The sequence below is a fragment of the Triturus cristatus genome, chromosome 4_1 (assembly GCF_964204655.1).
Source record: "Triturus cristatus chromosome 4_1, aTriCri1.1, whole genome shotgun sequence".
Classification (NCBI taxonomy): Eukaryota; Metazoa; Chordata; class Amphibia; order Caudata; family Salamandridae; genus Triturus; species Triturus cristatus.
In genome coordinates, this window is record NC_140585.1 from 1,234,025,693 (window position 1) to 1,234,039,851 (window position 14,159).

The 14,159-nt window shown below is 50.1% G+C and overlaps 1 protein-coding gene across 2 annotated transcripts in view; it reads right to left on the reverse strand.

Annotated features, from left to right (window-relative positions):
* Positions 1-14,159, reverse strand: part of LRP1 (LDL receptor related protein 1) — a 1,298,976-nt gene that overhangs the window by 535,923 nt on the left and 748,894 nt on the right. For both annotated transcript variants that reach the window (XM_085654639.1, XM_085654638.1), the window contains exons 54-55: positions 11,875-12,015; positions 10,281-10,468 (exon numbers count right to left, since the gene is read on the reverse strand). In XM_085654639.1, the coding sequence (XP_085510765.1) occupies positions 10,281-10,468; positions 11,875-12,015 (329 nt within the window). The remainder of the gene's footprint in view (positions 1-10,280; positions 10,469-11,874; positions 12,016-14,159) is intronic.

Below are 14,159 nucleotides of genomic sequence, written 5' to 3' on the forward strand. Positions count from 1 at the left end.
CATGCGCGCTGCATAGGCGAGACCTAAAAATAGAGTAGACTTTTATGAATTTTTAGACACCAAGATGAGAAAAATCCACCAAAGGGATCTTGAGATATAGATTTGTGTGTAAAACATAAATCTCAGCTTTTTAGTCTAAAGTGCACATAAGAATTGACAACCTTCAAGTTTAAGAGCTTTTGAAAAGGTTGTATGAGTTCAGGTGTGAGCTGGGCGACCTTTACCGACAGAAGGATGTCAGGGGAGCCCAATATGGATTATTCTGACAGTTACCTGGTCACCCAAGCAGTCTCAAGTCCAGTTGTACACTTTACATCAAGACCGCCATAGGCTTCAATGGCGTGGTCCTGATGCTGGGGATGCAGAGGATGTTGAAAGGAGCTCTGGGTGCTGGGCAGCTGACAGGGGTCTTCCTGGGGTTATTCCTCATTCCACATGTAATGTGGAACTTTGGCCAGGAGTCTGACTGTTGATGTCCACTTTGAGCCAGTAGAAATCGTCTGCGGCTGGGCTACCGAGCTCTGGAAACAGCAGATACAGCAATATCCTTTGGTAAGGGCTAGTCGAACAAGTTACTAACCTTCGGTAACGATGTATCTGTAAGAAACATTAGTTAGTTAGATTCCTCACCTTAGAATATCCCCAGGCGTCAGACTGGATCCGGAAGATTTTTCGTCAGCAATACCCCTTGCGCGTCGCTAGGCGTCGTCTGCGGCTCCGCGTCCGTCGTCGGCGTCGTGCGCCGGGATGACGTCGTCGGAGTACTTAGACGCCGCCCTCGCGCGCTGACGTCAGTTCTTGTACATAGCCTTCCGCGCCAGGAACGCAGAGCCATGCAAAGACCGACACTGGTGCCAAAAATAAAATCTAGGGGCCTGAAAGGACAACCTTAACCCTAGATGTCAGTTCGCAGAACGGGGAGGATGGGAGGGTCGGTGAGGAATCTAACTAACTAATGTTTCTTACAGATACATCGTTACCGAAGGTTAGTAACTTGTTCATCTGAAAGAAACACGTTAGTTAGATTCCTCACCTTAGAATAGATACCCAAGCAATACCATCCCCGGTGGTGGGTCTGCGAACCAAGATCACACCAGAAAGTCCTGGAGGACAGAACGGCCAAAGAAGCCATCCCTCCGGACTTGGCTGTCAAGGCAATAATGCCTGGCAAACGTGTGTAGCGAAGCCCACGTCGCCGCCTGACAGATGTCCTGCAAAGGGACTCCCCGTCCCAAGGCAGTAGTAGCCGCTGTGGCCCGAGTAGAATGGGCGCGCAGCCCAACAGGAGGGTCCTTTTTAGCCAAGGAATAGCAGATTTTGATACACAAAACGACCCACCGAGAGATGGTTCGTTTGTGCACAGCTTTCCCCTTCTTAGCGCCCACGTACCCAACAAAAAGCTGGTCGTCCACCCGGAACTGTTTTGTGCGGTCCAGATAGAAGGAGAGCGCACGTTTTGGGTCCAGACGGTGGAGCCTCTCTTCCTCTTTGGAAGGATGCGGAGGCGGAAAGAAGGTGGGCAAGGTGACAGACTGCCCAAGGTGAAATGGAGTCACCACTTTAGGAAGAAAGGAGGGACGAGGCCGAAGGACAACCTTGTCCGGATGAACAGACAGAAAAGGAGGCTTTGAAGATAAAGCCTGGAGCTCACTCACCCGTCTAGCCGAGGTGATGGCTACCAGAAAAGCAGTCTTTAGAGTTAGAAGACGAAGAGGGCAATTGTGAAGAGGCTCAAAGGGAGCGCACATCAGGAATGTCAAAACCAGATTCAAGTCCCACTGAGGCATTACAAAAGGGACAGGAGGGAACGTGTGTGTAATGCCTTTGAGAAAGCGTGTAACCACAGGGGACTTGAAAAGAGAAGGCTGATCAGGAAGCCGCATGAAGGCGGAGATGGCAGCAAGATAACCTTTCAGGGTGCCCAGGGCAGAGCCCTGCCGGGCCAGAGAAAGAAGGAAGAGGAGAACCTCAGAAAGAGGGGCGGAAAGGGGATCCACAGCCTTTGCTGTGCACCATGCCACAAATTTGTTCCACCGGCAGGCGTATACCGACTTGGTGGAGGGACGCCTGGCTGCCAGAATGATATCACAGACTTCAGGAGGCAAGTCAAATGGCATCAACTGCCGCCGCTCAATCTCCACGCATGGAGGTGGAGGCTGGACAGGTTCGGGTGGAGGACCGTCCCCTGCTGCTGCGACAGAAGATCCTCCCGAAGGGGCAGACGTATCGGGGGATCGGTCAACAGACTGAGTAGCTCGGGATACCAGTATCTTCGTGCCCAATCCGGAGCCACCAAGATGACTTGGGCCCGGTCGTGCCTGATCTTCTTCAGCACTCTGGGCAGAAGTGGTATAGGCGGAAAGGCGTACAACAGACCGCAACTCCACTCGTGACGAAAAGCGTCGCCGAGCGAGTGCCGCCTTGGAAATTCCAACGCGCAGAACTGCTGACATTGCGCGTTCTCTTCGGTGGCGAATAGATCTAACCAAGGCTCTCCCCACTGCTGAAAGAGGCCTTGCACCACTTCGGAGTTCAGACGCCATTCGTGATCCATCATGCACCGGCGGCTGAGTTCGTCTGCTCTGGCGTTCAGAGAGCCCGCCAGATGTTGAACCACCAGGGTGACGCCCTGGTGTTCCAGCCATGTCCAGAGGCGCAGAGCCTCCTGACAAAGGGTCCACGACCCCACCCCGCCCTGTTTGTTGCAGTACCACATGGCGGTGGTGTTGTCCGTGAACACCTGCACGACACTTCCCCTGACAGAGGGAAGGAAGGCTTTCAGTGCAAGCCGGATCGCTCTCAACTCCAACAGGTTGATGTGGAGGCGAGACTCCGCCGGAGACCAGAGGCCTCTGATCTCCGCCTCTCCCATATGGCCACCCCATCCCAAGAGGGACGCATCCGTCACTACGACATGCTCCGGTTGGGGAAGGGAGAGGCTCTTGCCCTTGACCCACTCGCGGTCCGTGAGCCACCACTGCAACTGCTGTGCAGTACCCTCCGAGATCAAGACATGGTCGGACAGGTTGCCGTGATGCTGGGCCCACTGAAACTTCAGGTCCCACTGCAGAGCCCGCATGCGCCGCCTGGCGTGATGCACTAGTAGGATGCAGGAGGCCATCAGCCCCAGAAGCCGCAACACTAACCTGACCGAAACCCGGGATAGAGGCCGAAAGATGGGAATCAGGGCCTGAATATCCCGGACCCGCTGTTCCGGTGGATGGACCCGGAACTGCGCCGAATCGAGAACCGCTCCGATGAAGAGGAGCTTCTGAGAGGGACTCAAGTGCGACTTCGGCACGTTGATGGAAAACCCCAGCAAATGCAGGAGATCCGCCGTAGTCTGGAGGTGGGAGACGACTGCCTGGGGCGAGCCCGCCTTCAACAACCAGTCGTCGAGATAGGGGAAGACTGGGACCCCTGATCTGCGCAGATGAGCTGCGACCACCGCCATCACTTTCGTGAACACCCGAGGGGCACTGGTGAGGCCGAAGGGGAGCACGGTAAACTGAAAGTGCTCTTGGCCCACCGTGAACCGCAGGTAACGCCGGTGGGCCGGCAGGACGGGGATGTGGAAATATGCGCCCTGCAAGTCCAACGCTACCATCCAGTCTCCAGGGTCTAGGGCAGCTAAAACCTGAGCCAACGTTAGCATCTTGAACCTTTCCTTTCGGAGGAAGGCATTGACGTTCCGGAGGTCCAAGATAGGGCGCAGGCCCCCCTTGCCCTTCTTGGGAACCAGAAAGTAGTGGGAATAACAACCACGACCTACTTCTGGACTCGGAACGCGCTCGACGGCCCCCTTGGCCAAGAGAGCCGAAACTTCCTCGCGGAGAAGATCCAAATGATCCCCCGATATACGGTGGTGCTGCGGTGGCATGGCTGGAGGGGTCGTCTCGAAGGGGAGGGAGTAGCCCCTTCGGACGATTTGCAGCACCCACCTGTCCGATGTTATGGACCGCCAGTGGAGCAGGTGATGGCGAACTCTGCCGCCCACTGGCGTGGTATGGGCCTGAAAGCTCGGACTAGGAAGGCTTTGAGGCGGATGCTGCCGGGGTGGATGTGGGCTGACCACGTCGGCCTCCATTTCCGCCACGGCGGAAGCCACGTCCACGACCGCGCGCAGGTTGGTTCTGCGGCTGGTGGCTTTGCGAACGTGAGGAGGCGCCCCTTCCTTGGCCACGAAAGGGGCGAAAAGCGGAGGCGTGCGCCCGCGGAGCCGAGAGGCCCAAGGACTTGGCCGTAGCCCGGGAGTCCTTAAAGCGGTTCAGCGCACTGTCCGCCTTCTCACCAAACAGGCGAGTGCCATCAAAGGGCATGTCCATGAGGGTGTTCTGGACATCCCCGGAAAATGACGTGGACCGCATCCAGGCATGGCGGCGGAGCGCCACCGTGGTGGAAATCGCCCGACCTAGCGTGTCCGTGGTGTCAAGCCCACATCTTATGGCGTGCCGTGCTGCATCCCTCCCATCGGCCAGAGCCTGGGTAAGACGCGTCCGGACCTCCTCCGGACACTGGGGCAGCACGTCCTCCACCGTATCCCACAGGGAATGGGAATAACGGTCCAAGAGACAGGCGGTATTTAAAGACCGCAGGCCCAAACTAAGGGACGAGAACAGTTTCTTGCCAAACTGCTCGAGTCTCTTGGAATCCCGGTCCGGCGGAGCGGTCGGGAAGGAGGATTGGGAAGTAGAGGCCTGGATAACCAGACTCTCGGGGGTGGGGTGTTGGGACAGGAAGCTGGGGTCGCCCGGAGCAGGGCGGTGGCGCCTGGCAACGTTCCTATCCACAGGAGGAACTGTGGAGGGCTTGGACCAGGTGCCCTGCAGAACGTCAGTGAGGGCCTCGTTAAACGGCAGCAGAGGCTCAGTGGAGCTTGCTGAGGTTTGAAGCACCTCAGTGAGGATGTTGGTCCTCACAGCCACGGCAGGCAACTCGAGCCCAAGGGCCTCAGCCGCCTTGCGCAGCACCACAGAAAATGCTGCACCCTCCTCCGAAGCCACGGTCGGAGGAGAAGTGAATCCAGCGTCTGGCGAGGTGTCCAGCCCGCTGGCCTCCCCCAGCTCATCTGCCCAGTCCTGAGAAAGCTGTGACTGAACAGCTAGAGGGTCCTCGAACCCCTCCCAGTCGCCCCCTTCTTCCGATTCCTGATAAACAGGAGGAATGATCGGAACCGGACTGTAGAGATGGTAGGTCTCTAGCGGCGTCGGATGCGGCGTCGGCGGACGCCGTGCCGGCGTCGGGTCCGGATGAGGGCTAAACTGGGGCGTCGGCGTCACAGGCGTCGGCGTCGGCGGCGCCGGTGACGGCGTCGGTGGTTCAGGCGTCGGCGCCGGTGGAGGAGTGACAAGGTCAACCGGCGTCGACTGGGGCCCAGGCATGGGCCCCGCGGGGACCAGCGGCGTCGAGACCGGAGTCGTCGACGGCGCCGGGGCCGGAGCCGCCGGCACGCGAGGTCGCCCAGTCGAGCCCGCGGGGCCCGAAGGCGCGCCAGCGGGCGTCGACGGCGGGGCCAGGCTCCTCATGGCCGAGAGGAAGGCACTGATCTCCGCCGGCGCCGCGTCAGCCCCAGGGACCGGAAGGTATGGGGGCGGACGCGGCACCTGCGGCTCCGCCGGAGCCGCGGGGGTGGAACCACTTGGACCCTCGGCCGAGTCGCGCGACCGGCGAGGGGAGTCCGAAGAGCGATGTCGCCTCTTGGACTTCTTTGAGTGTTTGGACTTACCCGACGACTTGGAGCCCGACGATCGATGGTGGCGTCGGCTAGGGCTCCGCGAGCGATCCTTGGACCTCCTCCTGGACCGGGATCGCGCACGACGCGGAGCCGAGTGGCGAAGCTCGAGAAGCTTGCGGGACCGCTCCCGCCTAGCCTTCGAAGTCAAGGCCTGACAGTCGTTGCACGACTCCGCGTCGTGGTCGAGGCCTAAGCAGTAGAGGCACCGGCGGTGGTGATCGGTCACCGACATCAGTCGATGACAATCCTCACAAGCCTTGAACCCAGGCATCCTACCGGCACCAGATGTCGACAGACAAGGATCAAAAATGATCAAAAAGATTTAGTCAAAAAAGACTAAAAGGGGTAGCTCTCCCGGATCTGCGCTTACTGGCGCGGAAAAAAGAAGAACTGACGTCAGCGCGCGAGGGCGGCGTCTAAGTACTCCGACGACGTCATCCCGGCGCACGACGCCGACGACGGACGCGGAGCCGCAGACGACGCCTAGCGACGCGCAAGGGGTATTGCTGACGAAAAATCTTCCGGATCCAGTCTGACGCCTGGGGATATTCTAAGGTGAGGAATCTAACTAACGTGTTTCTTTCAGATTCTGTCTTTGGTGGCCAATCTACAATCTGACAACTCTCTCGAGTTTGGCAGACACGGATGCAACTTTTGAGTCCTAGGAAGAGGTCTTCTTGGCTGCATGTCAGCGGTCAGTGGTGATTCCTTGCAAGTGACTACTGAGTGGCCAGAACGGGCAAATTCAGTTTTTATGGTCCTCGTGCTGGAACAGAAGGTCAGTAGACTGACCGTTGAGAGTCATAACTTTGGTCTGTGGCTGAGAAGCAACTTTTTCTCGAGCCAGGCACTACAGGCACAGTCCTCTTTAAGCTAGCCCAAGGAGCAGAAAATGTCGTCCGACGGTTAGTGCAGCCTCTCTTGCCAGGTTCAGAGATCAGCAGGGCAGTCCTTCTTTGGTCCGATCTCCAGTCCAGATGAAATCTGAAGTTCAGGGTGCCAGGGGTGTCATATTATGCCCAGAAAGTGCCCAAAGAGGGATGATGAGTTTACTAGCCAATGAGTCATCAGGATTCCGCTCGACCTGTTCAGACTTCTGGCTATGTGTGTCATGTAGCAATCCCAGAGTACACTATTCTGCCCACTCTCAAGATGTCTGAACCCTTCCTCAGATGTTAAGAGCTTAATAGTCCGCTCTAGAGGTGTGTCTGCCTGTGGGCTACACGCAGACAAGAAAACCGGTTTGGCTACTGGCTTCCCCTCTCTGTTCCCGCCACCAGCCCGTCTACCTGAATAAAGGGGACGTCCTACATGAGTTATCACAATTTGTCCACCAAAGGTGGCTTCTCCTATGAAGCTTGCCTTTTGGGCCAACACTCTGTGTGGCTTCCTGTGATGGGGGAGAGAACACATCAGTAGCAGGCCACTAATGTACGGGAAGCCAGAGCCGTTCAAACTACTCCCCTGGAAGGCAGAAGACTGTCTGGTGGCCAGCAACTGTGAACGGCAACTGGATAAACGGGGCAACACAGTGGCAACTTTCTAAAAGTTGCCTTTCTCCAAAAGAAAAATTAAATTCAACTACGGCATCAAGACGGGTTTTATGACACGATTAACTTGATACCTTGAAGTTTACATTTTAGTAGTCCCATTAAGAAGTTAGCCAGACGGAGGTAAGCCAGTAGCTCTGTACTAGTCAATGGGGCTACTAACTTTTCCAAAGCAAAAACGACAATTTGAGGGTTTTGATGCTACGACATATTAAAGTGTATGCTCCACTTAATAATATATAGCTCCCTGCCTTTGAGAATTGCCAAATGGGGTGTACAGGTACTGCTGAGGTGGCAGGTGATGAACAGTGGGCCATTTCCATGATGGTTAAAAGGCCTCTGTATTCAAAGTGGGCATTTCTTTGTGAAACAATCTAGTCTCCTCCAGATTATAGGGCTCAAAATAAGCTTCTCTAAATTTGCTCTGCTTGCCTACAGCTGCTGGATAACTTTTAACAAGTAAATGAGCAAAATCGACTTAACCATTTTCCCAGAAGTTTGCAACACCGACCCAGAATATTTCAGCATTGTAGCTGGAAATTTAAACAGAAAACCTAAATGAAGTTGTACATAGACTACCTACTGCACTTCAAGTTGCAAAACAAGGTCACCTGGCAAAACTAGGGAGATGAATTTCAGCAGTTTCGCCCATCCATACCACAGGAAAATGGGAAATGATTTTGTGGAACGAGACATGGCTTGGTGGCCTGAAGTTTTGCACAGAACAGTGGTTCACTTAGGGAATTAGTCACATATGAGAGAGAAAACGTGGTCTTAACTATTTACAAGACTAGACAGTTACTAATCCACAAGGACAGACACAAAATAGGAGGATAAATGATGCTGCTTTGCAATTCATTCGTTCATTGATTGAATATCATTAAAGAATTTCAAGCTTTTCTTTTGGTATTCTAGTAAAGATCTAGCACTCGCAATTTGGTATAGAGATGTGCAGTGTTAAGTGAGTGATAAAGGAAAGCGCATTATATAAAAACACAAAGACGTCTGACTCCTTTAGTTATTTTTATATAGTTGAATAGTCAACAGGCATTTCGACCTCTAGCAATGTGAGGTCATCATCACAATGATGCACCCAGTATCTGGTAAGAGAATAAAGGAATGGATCCGGTGAAAAGGGTCATCCCAAATGGGAGAACGCAATTGGAAGGGTAATCAATTGGCCCTGCGCATAAGTTGGAATGCTCGTAGGGGATGCAAAAGATCAGCCCTTTGGATTATGAATCTTTGTGGTCGGCTCTGTCATGCATGGAACGAGATAGTATAGCAGCTGTTACACTAACTATGGATCAGGAGAATGTGGAGAGACTCCTAGTGTTATAAAGTCACACAAAGCCCAGTGAAGAGTTTAATTCTGGGTTATGCAGGGGGTCGCTGGTAATATTGTTGCTGCGGTCCGTGGGTAAAAGCCAGTGGCAGGTCTGCCAACTGGAGAGGGCCACCTAATGGATAGAGCGTGCTGTGTTGCCTGCTAGTTGCAACACTGCACGCTCTCTCCAGTAGGCTGACCTGTTACTGGCTTTTACCCACGGAAACAATATTACCAGAAGCACCCATGAATAACCCAGAATTAACCTCCTCACTATTATATGTGTAAATTTATCACACTGGGAGCCTCGTCACATTCTCCTGCTCCATAGTTAGAGTAATGGCTGCTACACTTTCTTGTTTCGTGCGTTACTGAGCCGACCACGAAGATTTATAATCCGATGGGCTAGATACTAGGTGCTTACACACCACGTCCTGATTATGACCTCAACATTACTAGAGGTCGAAACACTGTTGACTGTATACATATACCAACTCCTATTTTACTATATAAAAATAACTAAAGGAGTTGAACGTATTTTTGTTTTTATAAGATACACTTTTCTCTATCAACCACTTAGGACTGCACGCCTCTCCCATTGCGAGCACTGGATCTTTACTACACTATCAAAAGAAAAGCTTGAAATACTGTAATGGTATGCAATGAATAAATGAACTGCAATACAAAATTGTTTATCTACCTGTTTTTTGTCTGTCCTGGTGGATTAATAACGGTCGGGTCTTATAAATAGTTAAGACCATGTTTCTCTCTCATATATGAAGGATTCCCTAAGTGAACTACTGTTTTGTGCAAAACATATTACTCCAGGTTCTCTAAAATTGTGGGGTCACTCGTTTAAATATACTTGGTGGCCTTAAGAGCAATAACAGAGGAGAGTGAGGTGAAACTGCAGCCACAAGCCTAAGCAGCAGTTCAGTTTCAGCTATACATACAGTCTGCAACATGCTTTAGAAAGCATTGTGGAAATGGTTAAATGTGATGTTGGCTAATTTGAGATTTCTTTCTTAAGGACACATTTTAATGAGGACATGTGCACCGGACTTTGAGGAAAGAGAAGGATTGCTGGGTTGGTGGCTAGGTACGGTAGTAATAGCTTGCTCGCTGGCCTGGGATCCTGAAGACTTGAATTCTAATCCCAACTTTGACACGTCACAAAAACCATCACATGATATTGGATCAAACTGCCAACACATTGAGCCTATAAAGTAATTGTGTTTAATGTCCATATAGAAATGCCCACTGTATAGTCTGCTGTACGATTACGTGCTACAGAATCAGGTTTTACTTTTCTGCATCACACACCTCAAGCAGCTTCTGCTACAATAGAAAGTGTCTTGTCTAGGAGCAATGTCTGTGCAACAGAATAGCTACGAATAAAAAAATGTTAAAATAAACATAATACAGTCCGTCCATTTCCCTGCATGTTATTAAACCACAAGTCCTTAACAGTGATCAGCTAAACCCAACAAATGATATTGGCAGTAGTCTCTTGTGGTGATCAGTGCTATCGAGAGCCTCATGGAACGCTTGGCATTCAGCTCCAGTAAAATATTCAGGGTATTTAGCATATCAAGAATCTCAGACGGCTGCAAGCCTCAGCTTATATGGATAACAGTCACAAGAAGAGAATCAACTGTGCAGCCCTAACCTTGTAGCCAATCTTCATGTCCTCACACTCCTGGCTGCAGCCGCTCAACTTGCGGTTCAGGCATTCATTGATAAAGCAGTTGAGCTCGTCTGATCCATCCTCGCAGTCGTTACTGTTATCGCAGAGCAGGTTCTCAGGGATGCAGTTCCCATTCTTGCATAGGAAGAAGGAGTCATTGCATTTGTTTTCTGGAAAGGGAGAAAGAAAAGAACCTCAAAACTGAGGATGAGGTGAAGCAACGCGACTCTGGAGGGAAAGGGGCAGTCGAAATTGGCATGGGGGCAGCCTTTCTCATCCAGGATAACACATTACACAAAAACCCACACAGTCCTTCTTAATGTTAAATAAATGAGATACAGGACATACTAGCACCTATTTCCACTTCTTCCATTTAATCTATTTGTAAAGGGAATCCAGTTTCTTTATAGTTTCTATTATATGATGAGCGCTAACATCCTTGAGTGGGTTGAGCAGCGATATATAAAAAGTGCAATACATAAACTAGTAGGAAGGTTCAGGATTCACTAAGTGGGAGGGGTAATGGAAAGGAATGGTTGTAAAGATGGCCCTGTGGGGAAAGAGTATGGAAGATCGTGAGACAGTGTGGGGGTAAATACAGGAGCAAAAGAAAGCAGGAGAACAAGTGAGTGGAGCAGATTTGGATGGAGAAGAAAGAAAAGGGAATATGTAAGGCAAGAAAAAAAATTAAAAAGAGAGGCCAGAAAAAGATAAACAAGAATGTGAATTAAAGGAGAGAGGACCGGAACAAACAATGAGCAGAAAATGGGAACTGACAAAGGGGAAGAAACAAACAAGGAGTGTAAAGTATTATTACTAAACAGAAGAAAAGGGAGAAAGTGGAAAAAAGAAAAGGCAGCTAGGTAACAAGCAGCAGGCAGCTTTGCTCTATTGCTACCCAGGTAGGTTCAAGTTTTACTGTTAGTAAAGATTAAAAAACTGAAGTGAGGGGTGGCAGATAAAAAGAAAAACAGAATCTGATGAACTTTCATCTTTACTGTTCTCACTTTGCGACCAGATAAACACCTGACCCTATATTGCTACAGAATCATACTAGACTCCGAAATTAGAAATGTAAAAAACCGAAGAGGATACCGGAGGAACTCTGTGTCAAAAGGAACCTAACCAACGAGGATGGCATGAGGCATCATGGGGGTGATAAAAGTGTATCCATGGACAATGGAAAAGATATGCGCCGTGAAGAAATTCAAGGGTGGGTTTGCAAGACTTATACTTTACTATGAAGTGTTAGGGGGCTGCCAGCCTACAGTCATATTTCATGTTGTTTGTACTATGATTTTCGGATAATGGTGGGGGGCTACTTGACACATCCATGTTATTTCTGTTTTGATTGGGCTGGTTGATTCATCAACAAAAAACTCAATAAATACTTTAAAAAAAAAAAAAATATATATATATATATATATATACACACACATACACATCATTTCAATATCCTCTGTTCTAGGTCTCCATCTCTAAGAAGGTACGGTAAACAGGCCAGTTAACAGTGCCCGATGCCAGTGACATAACCCTCAAAGCTGCAAAGGCACCACATATGCTGTAGCTCACTTACCAGTGCTAGAGCAGCGTGGATTCTTCGGAGCCTCATCGGAACGGTCATGGCAGTCAAATTCCCCATCACACTCCCAATGGCTATTTGTCAGGCATCGGCCGTTGGCACAGCGAAACTTGTGGGGGCCACAGGTTGGGTAGGCTATGGGGAAGAAAGGGAAAACAATCAGGCAAAAGTTAAGGAAGATGTGTTAAAACTTGTTATCTCAGCCCTTTCATGAAGTGTTGACAAATCTGGACTGTAGTCGTTGCTACTGCAAGATTTCAGCTAATAATACTACGAGATGCCTTGCTTGGAAGAATATAGATGATTATGCTCCTTCCTAAATCATATATGTGATATTCTTTGTTGTAATGCTCTCGTGAACTTATCTTCATCTTTTAATCTTTTCCAGTACTTCATTTACTTGTTTAGTACAAAGGTTTAGCCCATCAAAGGAGACATTCATCACCTGCTCCTGAACTTCTTTTCTAAATCCAGGCTAGGTTTTTACCTTTGGTAACGCGTTCTGTGATAGATACTTTATCTGCATAATGGATATTTTATCTGTATGTCGATTCATCACCTCAAAGTATCCTCTGGAGTTAGGCTCACAGTGAAAAGTTTTGAACAATTCACCCATCTGGTGTAGGATGGTTCTAGCTACATATCTACCTGATGTCACATCCAGATGCGATGTAGTGGCCCCATTAAGGGTCCACCTGCGTCAGGGACATCAGTATTGCAGAGGTTACCCGATCCAGGATACAATCCGAACATATTAAACTACTGGCACATAAACACAACTGAAGGACAAATGTCATCAGAAAATGTGAGGTGTGACGATGAGGAATTTGCAGATTAGAGTATCTGTATGACTGATTTTGGCAGACGTTCGGGGAGATGAAGCTGAAAGCATAGATGAGGCTTCCGACTAAATGGCCCCTTAGCGGAGCTCTTCCTCCTGGGTCTGCCTTGGCCTCATAATCAAGTCCCCAGTAGTATTTACGATTCCCCTGAAGTGCAGACATGTTCCATTACTGAACTATACTTCTACCTGGTTGTCCCTTCTGGGATATGTCTCTTTGTGTTCCTTATTTGGTCATTATGAATATGCTACTTACCAGTATGCATCTGTTCTTGGCATGTAGGGCTGCTGACATTCATATCTGTGCATAGATCGCCGCCTAGTGTTGGGTCCGGATGTTTGCACGTTGTTGTCCTGGAAGAGTCTTCGAAGTATCCTTGGATAGGTGACTCCTCCCCTGGACTACAGTGCGCATGGGCATCCTCTCCATCCTCAGATTGTTTTTCGCCATTGTGGCAGTGATGGAGTAGATACAGAAAGTGATGACCATGCTTGCAGTAATTCTGAGAGCTGCAGCTGCGACAGGCGCCGGGGAGGAGGGAGGGCGATATGAATGTCAGCAGCCCTACATGCCAAGAACAGATGCATACTGGTAAGTAGCATATTCAGTTCGAGGCATGTGGGCTGCTGAATTCATATCTGTGCATAGAATACACAGCAGTGCCCTCTATTGGCGGCGGCTACCCGTGCCAGCTGCAGCGGTCTGAAAAAGTGTTTTGAGAACAGCCTGTCCTACAGCTGCCTGCTGTTTTGACTGCACATCTACGCAATAGTGTTTTGTAAATGTGTGTGTAGTGGACCATGTGGCTGCTCTGCATATATCATGCAGGGGAATATTTCCTAGGAAGGCCATGGAAGCCCCCAACTTACGTGTTGAGTGGGCCCGTGGTGGAATAGTTAATGTGCGTTTTGCTTTTTGATAACAGATTTGAATACACTTAACTATCCATCTGGCTATCCCTGCTTTGGAGATGGCGTTACCTTTGTGGTGTGGGGCAAAGGCAACGAACAGTTGTTGTGTCTTCCTGAAGGGTTTAGTCCTATCGATGTAGTACATGAGGGCCCTCCGTACATCTAGTGTATGCAGTGCCCTTTCTGCAACAGTTTGTGGGTTTTGGAAGAAAACTGGCAGTTCAATAGTCTGATTCATGTGGAACTGCGATACTACTTTGGGCATGAATTTGGGGTTGGTACGTAGTACGACCCTGTTGGTGTGAACCTGTATAAATGGCTCTTGAACGGTTAGTGCCTGGAGTTCACTAACTCTTCTTAGGGAAGTGATCGCTACAAGGAAGGCCACTTTCCAGGTAAGGAATTGAATCTCGCATGAGTGTAGAGGTTCAAAGGGTGGACCCATCAGGCGTGTGAGGACCAAGTTGAGGTTCCACATTGGAGCCGGTGGGTGGCTTGGTGGAATGACTCGTTTGAGTCCTTCCAA